The 12,368-nt window shown below is 42.3% G+C and overlaps 1 protein-coding gene across 1 annotated transcript; it reads left to right on the forward strand.

The window, feature by feature from the left end:
* The first annotated feature begins 3,990 nt into the window (after nt 1-3,990).
* Nucleotides 3,991-11,040, forward strand: kcnk18 (potassium channel, subfamily K, member 18). Its single transcript, XM_074645650.1, has 3 exons — nt 3,991-4,359; nt 5,201-5,344; nt 10,062-11,040. The coding sequence occupies exons 1-3, from the start codon at nt 4,134-4,136 to the stop codon at nt 10,892-10,894; spliced, it is 1,203 nt and encodes a 400-aa protein (XP_074501751.1). The 5' UTR covers nt 3,991-4,133; the 3' UTR covers nt 10,895-11,040.
* Nucleotides 11,041-12,368: the final 1,328 nt, after the last annotated feature.

Below are 12,368 nucleotides of genomic sequence, written 5' to 3' on the forward strand. Positions count from 1 at the left end.
GATGTTCATCATGTGTCGCCGATTTCTGATCAGATTCCTCCGGTAACGTGCGCTGGGTGAAGTTTCTGGTTTATAAACTTTAAAGTGGTTTATAAACTTTATTCTAGCTGCTATCTCTCCACTCGTCTCTCTCTCCAGAGCTTCTCCGGGAGGGAGGGGGAGGGTGACGCTGTTGTTGAGGACGTTTGATTGACAGAAAACGCTGACCAATCAGAGCAGAGTGGGAGGAGACAGGCTGTGAATCAGGGGTTTTCAGACAGAGGCTGAATTAGGCTCTGAGGCAGGCAGACTCAGGCTGCAGTATGAGAAGAATAAAGGTTTTTTTGAACATTGCAGCATGTAAACATGTTCTAGTGCAACATTAAAATACATCTATGAACCTGGAAATGAGCATAATATGAGACCTACAGAGCTACAGACACAGAAATCAGCACTTTTGGAAATGGGCTGAAACAGAGGTTATAGAGACATGCTGGAATGCATGATCTGATTGTTTTTTTGAAAAAAAAACTTCAGAGACATGGTTTGGAGGTGTCTGAGACCTATAATAACTAGTTTAAATGGAGTATAATATGTGACCTTTAAGGATTTTTTAAGGCGGGGCTGAAATCATGGCTCGATGACGCAGTGGAGCCATCCTTAACATAACCCCACCCGTCTCCACAAACCTGGTTTTGGAAAGCCAAAACAGAAACCCATTCAAATATCAAGGGTTATCTTGGCTAGCTCAGTCGGTAGAGCATGAAACTTATACTCTATAGCAGGGGTCTCAAACTCGCGGCCCGCGGGCCAATTGCGGCCCGCAAGGCGATATTTTGTGGCCCCCACCTTGATATGAAAGTTTAATGTTAGTGCGGCCGCAAATTTTTTTTTATAAAGTTTTTTTTTGGGGGCATTTTTTCATTTTTATTGAGGACAGTGGATAGAGTCTTGGAAAGGGGGGAGAGAGAGAGTGGATGCGGAAAGGGCCACAGGCCGGATTCGAACCCGGGCCGCCGCGGTCAGGACCAAGTCTCGTTACATGGGCGCCCGCTCTACCAACTGAGCTAACCAGGCGCCCTCGGCCCACGAGTTTTATGTGAATGGCAGTTTGCCGTGGAAGGTCCCTTTGTTGCGCGAGCCCGAGCTGAACGAACCTACCCATCACAGTGGGGTATCTGGCTCCCGGGGACGGGCAATCGGCCGGGCTTGATGCAAGCAGAGAAACATTTCACAACAACTGTGGCGGCGCCCGTGTAACATCGCATAAGCTTGATTAAAGCTTGATTTATACTTCTGCGTTGAATCGACGCCGTAGCCTGACGTGCACCTCTCCAGAAATGTAACTACACGTCGCGGCGACGCAGACCGCAACAGCTGTGATTGGTCCAGTCTCTCAGCGATGCTGAGCGGCCAGGACCAAGTTCTACTTCTCTCTGCCTCCATCTTTTCAATGTTTGTTCACACAAATCCACTCAGATATATTTTCTCTTTTCGGCGTTGCAGTAATGTCAGTAAAAGTTCTGTGGTTCAACAGTTATTAGCTCCAACTCCGCTCAGTTTCTGTTTGTAGTACAAGAAGAAGAGGAAACTCATAGAGACGCCGCCGCCAACTAGCGGTTTGGTGGTGTAATTGCAGAGCAACACAAACACAGCAGGCACAACTTTATTGCGGAGTGACACCAAGTGGAATGAATATATATCTTGTCACACAGCCCCAATCATGTCTTTTTCAAAGCCTGCAGTGAAGAGAAAGGTTGGTGACGAGCACAGACAATTTCAGGAAAAGTGGAAGACGCAATAGAGGCCATGTTCAGAAGAACCGTTCATGTTCTTCAATGTTCCATTCATGTTCAGGACAGTTCATGTTCAGAAGAACCCATTCAAGTTAAAGAACTGTTAATAATGACGTTTGAGAAGATTGTTTTTTTTTAACAAAGCTTTTTTTGTGGAATACCTGATGCGGCCCAGCCTCACCCAGACTCTGCCTCCAGCGGCCCCCAGGTAAATTGAGTTTGAGACCACTGCTCTATAGGGTTGTGTATTCGAGCCCCATGTTGGGCATTCGCACGTTGATCACTGTTTTTATGACTGTAATCCATCCCATGTCCTATGTATATTTATTATTTTTCTGTAAACTTGTAAAAGTTGAATCCCCCGGGCAGACTGCGCGACGGGGACCGTTACCGGCCTCACACCGTCCACGGGCTGAGCCTCAATCAGAAGGTCTCAGACCCCCCCCCCCCCGAGCGACACCGGGCAAGCGGTCTTCCGTACGCTACATTTCCCCACTCCGCCCAGCGGACGGCGATTCAGCGTTGGGCTCTTCCCTCTTCAATCGCCGCTACTGAGGGAATCCTGACAGGCTGCGCCTTCCCCGCTTGTGGGTGTGGTTCCAGCCATGGATGAATGAAGAGAGGTTTCAGGTTTCAGCGCCTTCAGCGACCAACCCCCAGCGCCTCAAAGCAGAGAATACTGATGATTTTTCCATGATTTTGAAAGCTAATTTTATATACTTGGAGACTTTTTTAATCATTCAAATTTGTCTGGGTGGTTAATAACACATTTTTCTGTGGGCGATAAAACCCAGAATGCATATTTATTTTCGCTTTACACAGACTTTAAGTTTACGGTGGTGGCTCCTTTTTTGAATGTCATTGGTATCCTGGTCAAACCTGAGTGTATTGTCCAGAGTCACTCCCAGGTATTTGAAGCTGTCGACTACTTCAACTGTTTGGGCGTTGATGATAACAGGGTGCTGAGGTGAGGTGGGATCGATTAGTATTTCCTTTGCTTTGCTGACGTTGAGGTGAAGATGGTTGTCCTCTCACCACTGAGTGAAGTGAGCAACTGTGTTGTCATAGTCCATGGCAGAGTTGATGTCTGTGAGTAGGGCAAGAATGGCTGTGTCGTCTGAGTATTTGAGGTAGGTCGGTGTAGGGTGACGGACTTAGCTTATGACAGTTAGAAGTATACAGAAAAAGTTTAAGTATACTTGGCTTGTACTTAATCTTTTGATCAAGATATAGTTTATAAAAGTATAATTAAGTGTTATTGCCTCATAGGCTATACAGAAAAGAATACTTGGCTTGTAGTTGTGCTTACTTTTTGATAGAGTAGCTTATTTAAGTGTGTGAGAGTTTCTAAATCATCTCTAATCTTCAAGAATTTTGTATGTTTTTTTTAATTCTCCGTTCACCGTGGAGGCATGCAAGAAAAACACATACTTATAGTATAGCTTAGAACAAAATAAAACTTAGATGTAAACTGGTAAAGTTTACTATTCTTACATTTATAGTATACTTAGAAGTGTACTTTTATAAACCAAAAAGTGGGCCAATTTAGTCCCAAGAAGTATTGAAGTAGTAAACTTACAAATATACTAGTACATTGATATTAGTATACTTACTACATTAAGTATACTTGGGGGAAATACACTTGAACTTTACTTTAGTATACTTCATAAAATGGACTTCCAAGATCTTCCAGATTACCACTTTAAGTACAGTTTTGAGTAACTTGTACTTTAATTGAGTATTTCCATTTTATGGTACATTATATTTCTACTACATTTCAGAAGAAAATATTGTACTTTGTACTCCACAACATTTTTGCTGTATAATTCCACCAATGAGGCATCAGACAGTTGTATTTAAATAAGCCTCAGAGCACCTGAAGAGGTCAAACATCCATCATATCCAGATATCCCTCTCCATATGAATCCATCCTCTGTCTGTGTAAAGCACAGACTCTTTTTCTCCTGTCATTGGCCCCTTTGCCTCTCCTGATAATACTTCTGTACTTTACTTTAATTGGGATTTTGAATGCTGTATTTGGTTCTTCACTTTTTTGTTCTTTATTTTGAGATAAAAGTAATCACCCTACTGTTGGTCTAATGATGTTTGTCAGAGTGTCTGTGAGGCTCCTTCTGGACCATGCAGGCAGTCAGAGACTAATACTAATAGAGTCCATCTGGGACTCCCCGCGGAGCCTCAGCGCACTGTTTGTGATGAGCGTCTGGAGGACGTGGTGCGTCTGCTGCCTCAGCAGCCTCCGCGCACACTGCTGGAGCGGAACGCCGAGCTGACGGACGCACAGACGCTCTCCACACGGACTGAAGAGAGAAGAGGAGGAAGAAGAAGAAGAAGAAGAAGATGTCGGTGAAGAAAGGAAGAAGCGTTAAAGCCGAGTTCAGAAAATGCTCTACGCGTTTATATCGTCTCTTTCCTCATCTTCTGCTGTGTCTGTCTCTGGTCGCGTACGCAGCGCTCGGTGGGCTCATATTCGAGTACATCGAAGGAGGCAACACGTCAACTCTTCAGCAAGAGGAGTACCACGACTTCCTGGGACTGATTGTCAACGCCGTCCGGAATCACACCAGTAAGTGGCCACTACTAACACACTGTTAAGAATTTCCCAGTAAAATAACAGTAAAGAACTGACAGCAGGGTTGCCTTTATGTTACTGTAAAATTAACATTATTATACTGTCTCTGAAATTTACAGCTTTGTACTGTTAATGAGAAAAACAGTTTGAACTGTTTTCTTGTATTCATTTCACAGTATTTTACAGGTAATTTACTGTTTAAAGATACATTATATAGCTGTTTTTCACCTTTCTTTTACATTATCTTACTGATTTGTTTTAATGCACTATTTATTTTTTACATACATTTTAATAAACATTATTTTTTTGCCCTAGATGAATAGACTTAGCAGGTTACAGACATAGGAATAGTCACACTAAATACAATTAAAGGCACTTGTTAGGAAAAAGACTATAATAGACTTGTTGACACTTTTCCCAAAATGTCTGTCTATAGCTGGCTACAAGCACAGAATGCAAACCCTAACAACATGTGAGTGAAGAACAATAAAGCTATTTCACTGATTTTACAATCATGTATAATGTACAAACCTCACATGAGCAGATCAGGTCCCAGAATTAAAAAAATACTGCATGAAACTGTTACTGATGATACTTTAGACAGTTGATCAGCAGTAAAGTGCTGTTTTTTAAGAATGCATTATAGTTCAGTTAAAAAATGGCCTATCAGCGTAATTTAACAGGTTTTCTTTTGTATTAACAGTAAAGCACTGTTTTTAGCCACAACAGGTTAATACTGTTGAAATCCTGCTGTAAATTAACAGCAATTGTTTACAGTGTACCATCTTTAAAATGTTGCTCAACAATATCTAAACATCTCCTTCTTTATCTTCAGATAACGCCTCCTGCACAGATCAAGGCATAGTGCAGAAGGTGGAGGATGTGATGCATGGGTTCAAGTCAGTGTGGTTCCAGAGACCTGAGAGATGGGACTTCTTTGGCTCCATGTTCTTCTGCTGCACTGTGTTCACTACAGTTGGTGAGTGAACAGGATGAGCAGAGCTGCTGCTGGCTAATGGCTCATATATATTGACAGTTAAAAGGGAACCGCTAAATTTGCAGATAGACACATTTTGTCATCAAAACTATAGGAAAATGTTCTTGACATGTTCTTATTGGAATCTCTGGGAGCTTTAAAGTGACAGGAGCGGCTGTCCAGCTGTCCATATGAAACCTGACAACAGATCAGCTCTTCTTTTTCCTTGTCTTCTACAGCCCAATTCCAATCTGTCCCCTACACACCCTATATATACTGTTTATATATATATACTGTAAATACACACAACACTACAATGAAATGAACATGTCTACCACTTTCTAGACTGAACAAGGCGATATATGATCCTAAATACAATCTGTTTACTTTGAGTTGTGGACATCTGTGTGACAATAAAGTAGAATAAATTAAAGGTCTATCTTAGTTTGAGCAGAGCGTGTTCCATGACGAACACAAAACGGCGTTGCACTTCCACTCCCCGCTGACTGGTTTGGGATGGCACTTAATATGGTGGACCCTGCGTGTGAACGGAGTGAAAGTTGGTATAGGGAGAGGGTGTATAGGGGCCGGGTTGGAATTGGGCCCAAAACTGACCTAAAAACTGGATTAGAAATTTCTCTTAAACTTGTGCAATTTTCACTCTTCGTATATCCTTTTCTGTCACAATGTAGGAACATTTGTGCTGGTTAAGACGTGTGTGTGTGTGTGTGTGTGTGTGTGTGTGTGTGTGTGTGTGTGTGTGTGTGTGTGTGTGCGCGTGTGCGTGTGTGTATATGTGTGTCTTTCGGTACATATTTCATCTAGTCTTCAACAAACTTGCTTCATTTAGATGATATTTCACTGCAGGGTGATGCTTCATTGGTTGATTGGCATCCCTGAAGTAGCCTCACCTTTGTCATATTGGCATATTGGGATAGCATTAATATAAGGATTACTATGGTGATGTTGGGCAGTCTGCCTGTTGTCTAACACTTTGTTCCAGAGCAAGACATCTCAACAGATTGTTATGGACTTCAATGTATGGATATTCATCTTCCCCTGAAATTAATCCCAATGTTTTCTCCTGCACTTACTTGTATCATCAACATCATGTTCAAATTTCCACAATAAAAACTGAGTGGGTGAAATGCAATTAATAATGCATAATGCAATTAATAATGCATAATGCAATAATGCAATTTGTTAAGCACATTCATGTCTCAAGAAGGTAATCTCCTTCCCTCAATGCAACTACGCCGCCGCCACCACCACCATCACACATACGTACACACATTTTTGTAAATTATTTGAGTTTTCTTTTTTTCCCTGTAAAGTTTGTGTCCCAATAGGAGGCTCTAAATACAAAACCCTCTCCGCACATTTATTTATTTTTGTTCGTGTGATGGGATAACCCTTCCACATTTTAGTGACCCCATGGCCTTTTCTAGGGCTACCCTCAGGACAAACACCATTGTTAATGGCACAGTGTATAATGTCTAGCCACCTGCTCCAAACAAATAGGAGGCAGCATTTCAGCTCTACTACTGGGTCCATACAATCTAAACTGAACAGTAATTAGTTATATAAAAACTGACAGCAGGGCAAGAATACGCAAAACTCAACTAAACTGCTGAAACTGAAAATAACACTGCTGTTTTGTAATGTGACATGAGTTAAAGACGTCTCTTTCCCGATGTAAGTCTATGGGAAAAAGTCTTTTTGGGTCCAATGGCATCACGTGACGGACATGGAAGTTGCAGTACCACCGTTTGGCCACTACGAAAATTGGCATCTCGGTGCAGCTCTACTTCTTGGTCCTCTCATGTTGGGCTGAGGGCATACTGGAAGCTACAGTGACTCACTATCGCCTCACTATCGTTTTGGTGCTTGGGTGTGGCAAGGGGGCTCGATAACGGCCCCTACAAAATTTCAACAAAGCAGCCCTCGCAGTACATTTCACCTAGATGTACGAAATTTGGTAGACACATGTATCACATGTAGACTTTAAAAAAAGTCTCTTGGGGCCATGCTCTAAACCCATCAGGAAATCGGCCATTTTGAATTTTGTGGGATTTTTCTGTCAACTTTTGGCCATTTCCAGGCTCTGTACTTTAACGCACTTTAACACGCTTCTCCTACCGATTTAACCCGTTCAACTTCAGATTTGGTCAGTACAATCTGAAGACCTTTGTGATGAAAACTTGTTCAAATCTTGAGGTTTTTCTAAATTTTTTCTAAATTCTATAATTTACATGATTCGCCATTATACAATAAGCTATTGTAACTCGACTGCTTGGTCAAATATGCCCAAAATTTGACCTGCTTCATAACAGCCTGAGGACATCTACATAGCAATATTGAGTTTTAGTAACTGTGCCACTTACTGACCACAAGAAGTGGGCCATGTGTGACAAACATCATTCGCTTTTCATGAAATTTTTGTTGTGTGGTCTACACTTAAAATACAGCAACATGGTCACTGGAATATACTGGTGTGTCAACCGGCGTCCCGCCAGTACCCCCGATGTGCGGGAAGGTGCATTCATCGCTGCTTGCAGATTTCATTTTTTCAATGTTTTAAACAAAAATTCAGGCCATATCGTGCACATTGCCCCTTTAACACTATAACAATAGCATAATCATTTTCATTAACAGAGATTAGAACACGTATTTACCCACTCTGATTTCTTTTGCCATACTCTAGCGGTGCTCTGAGGGCAATGCTGGTCAATCAGTTGGTTGACCACTTTGGTTAAGACAGAAACCTCTCAACAACTATTTGGTGGATTGTCGTGAAATTTTGTAAACACATTCATGTCCCCCTCAAGATGAATGTAATGCCGACGTCAGCACTAAGCATTTAGCTCAAAGTACCACTGTGTTTAAGTGGTAAAGGGAAGCCAGCTAATGGCTTAGCAGCAACAGGAAGCCCACAACTCACTGAAGAGGGGGCACTCTCAGAGGAGAATGCTTTTTACATCACCACAAAAAGCTTATTAGAAGTTTGAGTCACATTGTCTTCTGTGTTGTCATGTTAGTTGGGAATTTCATTCATCTCTTGCACAACCAGCATTATGAGGGTTTAAGACGAGGCGCCAAGGCATATAGATCCATTGTTGTCTGCCATTGTATGAATGTACATATTGTTTGAAAAAGTAGCATTTCTAAGTATTTTAAGACTTACATGGCATGCATTGCCTGTTAGCATGCTTGTACTGGATTGGGTGAGGATTCCTATGGAAACCCAGTATTCATGTTAATGCAGGTGTCATAAATCTATCATAAATCTACTGAGCCCTCCGACGGGCAAGACCATTCTCTAACCCTGACCTTACGTACCTTTGACCTGCTGTTGCATATTCTCACCCAAGGAGAGAGCAGATACTCTGCGGCTTGACCCCGCCTTATATCTATACTGTATCTGCTTAGACTAAACTATCGTGATTGGTCCCACTGTTTTGATGGCAGTTTCATCTGCATGCCATGGCCCGCTCAGTGCTTCAGTTGTTCCAGTAAACTTACCAATAGCCTCTAGTTAGCAACCACTCTGGTATTAATGCCCCTTTAACTGCCTCACCAAAGAAGAGAAAATTATTTCAACATGAATTTGTGTGTGAGTGTAAATGTGCAGGCAGCCTACATCAGGTGGGCATCCTCTCAGTTTCTGGTGTTTATATATATATATATATATATATATATATATATATATATATCAAGGATAGACATATCTATTATCATAGTTGAGTGTAAAATAAACTCTTCGTATGTTTTATTTGTAAAAAAATCTAGAGGTTTTACCGATGCTGGAGAGGCAGCCGTAGCAGGTGAGAAGCAGGACCCGCAAAGCATGTTGGAGGCTCCACATCCAGGGGCGCGTGGACACTGAAGGACAGCCGATTGCGGATACTCAGCTGTGGGCACGGACCCCGCAGACCTCCCACCTTCCCTCTGGTTCTCCAACATGCTCTGCGGGCCCTTGCCTTAATCTCAACTGCCTGGCTCTATCCCACAGCCGCTAAGCAGCCTCCGGCAAGCCCGACTCCTCCACCAAAGAACCAGAGAGAGGTCTGCGGGATCCACTCGCGGACCAGATAGCCTACCTTCGGACTATGGGAACAAAAGCTCTGCTCCCGGGCCTCTCTTGTTCGTAGTGCCGGTTAGCATCAAGGCTAGGTTAACGTTCACACTTAAATGCTTGGAAGGTTATTGCCAACTGTGTAAAGAAATGTATAAAGGTTTATAGAAATGTAAGAAAAAATATACAGAAATAAATAAGTCCGGGGAAATAAACAGGGGGAAATGCAAAGGGTAAAATCATGAAGAAATGAGGAAATACATAATTTAATAATGGATAAATACATTTAAAAATGAATTTAAAAAATAAATGCAAAAATAAATAAGTACATTTTAAAGATAATAAATAAAAGGGAGGATTAAATAGAAGAGTAGATAGATGGAGAATGAATATAAAGGTGAATAGACAAAGAAGCAAATATCAATTTATGTCACATTTTACCAATTAATTAATGCCTACATTTATTCTTAATATTATTTTTGGTACATTTAATCTTTTCTTTTCAGTCTAAAAAGAAAATAAAAAAATATTTGATTGTCCTTATCCCCTACAAGGACTCAAGCTAAGCCACAGATGTCTTAAAATCCTACAGTTGTCCCTCTTTCATAGTACTAAAGTGTTCATTTTCTCCATTGGTTGTTGCAGGGTATGGGGAGATCTATCCGGTTACCTTGACTGGTAAGGTGGCGTGTGTCGTGTACGCCATGGTGGGCATCCCTCTGACGTTTCTGGTCATCCTTGATGTGGGAGACTTCTTCGCCCTGCTGATGTCCAGAGCCTACATGCACATTCACGACCTCTGTAAAAACCCCCGCTCCCACATCTGGTCACCATGGAAGGCTCGGAAGAAGGCGAGGGATTCGAGCCACCTGGCCCTGGAGGACGGTACCTTTTTTTTCAGCCATGATGTTGTGGTCCGTGAACCCCTCGACATCCGGCAGGTACTGCGCACCCAGGCGGATGTACGGCACAAGTCCATCCAGCTCCAAAACAACAAAGAGATCTTTGAGAAGATTCTCGCCAGGGAGAATTTACTCAGAAAGACCCCACTGCTCAGAACCCTCTCCTGCCCAGAGCTAGACCGACTGCCACTGCCACCCAAAGGATTTGTCATTTGGGACTTCACAGGGTTAGGGGATGGAATGGAAATGCTGGATGTACCCTTTGTGCTGATTCTTTTCATCGTGTTTGCCTACATTTTTTTGGGCGGTTTGATTCTGCCGTTGTGGGAAAAAGAATTCACGGGCTTCGACCCCTTCTACTTCTGCTTTATCACACTCACTACCATCGGTTTTGGCGACATTGTACCCCAACACCCTAAGTACTTCATGCTTACCTCACTCTTCCTCATTGGCGGCATGGCCATCATGTCCATGGCTTTCAAGCTAGGCCAAACACGAATAGTAAGCTTCTACCACCAATGCATCAAGTTCATCAGCAGGGGAAAGACTTTCAGAAATAAAAAGAATAACGAATGAAGTCGCCAAGAGAATCTCTGCCTTAAGTCCCAAGAGTCGTGCAAGCTCACAGTCCTGGTTTTGACACAGGTCCAAAACAGGAGTCTGTGGGAACTTGTTCAGTGTGTTCTTTGTGCTGGCTGTTCAGTTAAAAGCATGAGCAAAATAAAAAAAGTGTGCATGTGCCAAACGCTTTTGCCCAGTGAAGGAGGGTGATATTCAAAATGATTCCTATCAAGAAGAACTTGAAATTCTGCATATCTAGCTGCAGTATTTTGCCAAAGAATGAGTATTACTATGTGGTACTCTAGCAATTGTACTGCCTTAAAACACCACAGAGGGTGGACACGACAGTGCTGCATTTGATTACAAGTCAGAACTCTGGATTTCTTACTGCCTTCTAGAAAAATCAAATAAAACTCCTTTTAAATTCAGTTTTGTTCATTCATTTAAACTTGATGAATACATTTCTCTTTTAATCATATTTGCTCCAATTTTACCTGACTTTTCTTCATTCTCTGGAGTCAACGCGAGCATATAGTCAACTGAAAGCAGAATGGAACCAGAGTATCCTTCACCGGGACTCCCTAAAAACTAGTTATATCACCTGGATGTGAGTGGTTCTGCAGGACATAGCAGACGTGCACGCTTCGGCGAGCTCTGTCACCATCTCTTGGCTTTCAAGCCCGTGCTCGAGTGTACGTATGTTCATGAGTTAGTTTTGTACAAATAATGTCGGTTACTACTTTTAATTTGCACTATCCAGTTATACTAACATTAGAATGTCAACATTTGCATATTAACAGGTTTCCTTTGTAAACAAACCTCACCTGCAGAGCGCTTGGTGACGTTAATGTTTGGTCACCCTAGTCTATTGTTAATGTTAAATTTGTTAACCCTAACCAGGTCTTTAGGAATTATGGGCAGGGGGACAGCCTTTCTAAATCGGGCCCCTCATCCACCCCGACTCCAGGTCGGCCACTTTTATATGATACCAGTATCTTCACTCCAACTTTAAAAATGAACCCGCTAGCAAGTTTTATTTGCTAGTCTTGCCTAGCTCCTCACCTTTGTATGTTCAGCTTTGCCTGTCATACCTGGTGCTTCTTCACACTTGTCTTTGGCCAGAAATGTGGTCATTGCCCCTCTGATCCTTTCATTTTCTTTGTTCTCTCTGTACCCCGGCTGTTATTCTTTGAGCCCCTGATCAGGTCTTTCCACAAGGATATGGAGTAGCAAGCTTGTAGCCAGCTAGGGGGGTCCGGGGGCGTTATCATTTTCATCTTCACTATCATCATACTTTATCATATACAGTTGGAAGTTCCATTACATCATATTTATATTTATGATTTGGGACATCTGAATCCGTGCGAGTCCGACCCTCTGGAGGTAACGTCATCTCTCATCGATCAGCTGGAGGGACACGGATCAGGCTCCAGTGTTTCCCGTTAATAACGCCTGCCACAATTTCATAATGAACCAACAATATTTTTAC

The sequence above is a fragment of the Sebastes fasciatus genome, chromosome 9 (genome assembly GCF_043250625.1).
Source record: "Sebastes fasciatus isolate fSebFas1 chromosome 9, fSebFas1.pri, whole genome shotgun sequence".
Taxonomy (NCBI): domain Eukaryota; kingdom Metazoa; phylum Chordata; class Actinopteri; order Perciformes; family Sebastidae; genus Sebastes; species Sebastes fasciatus.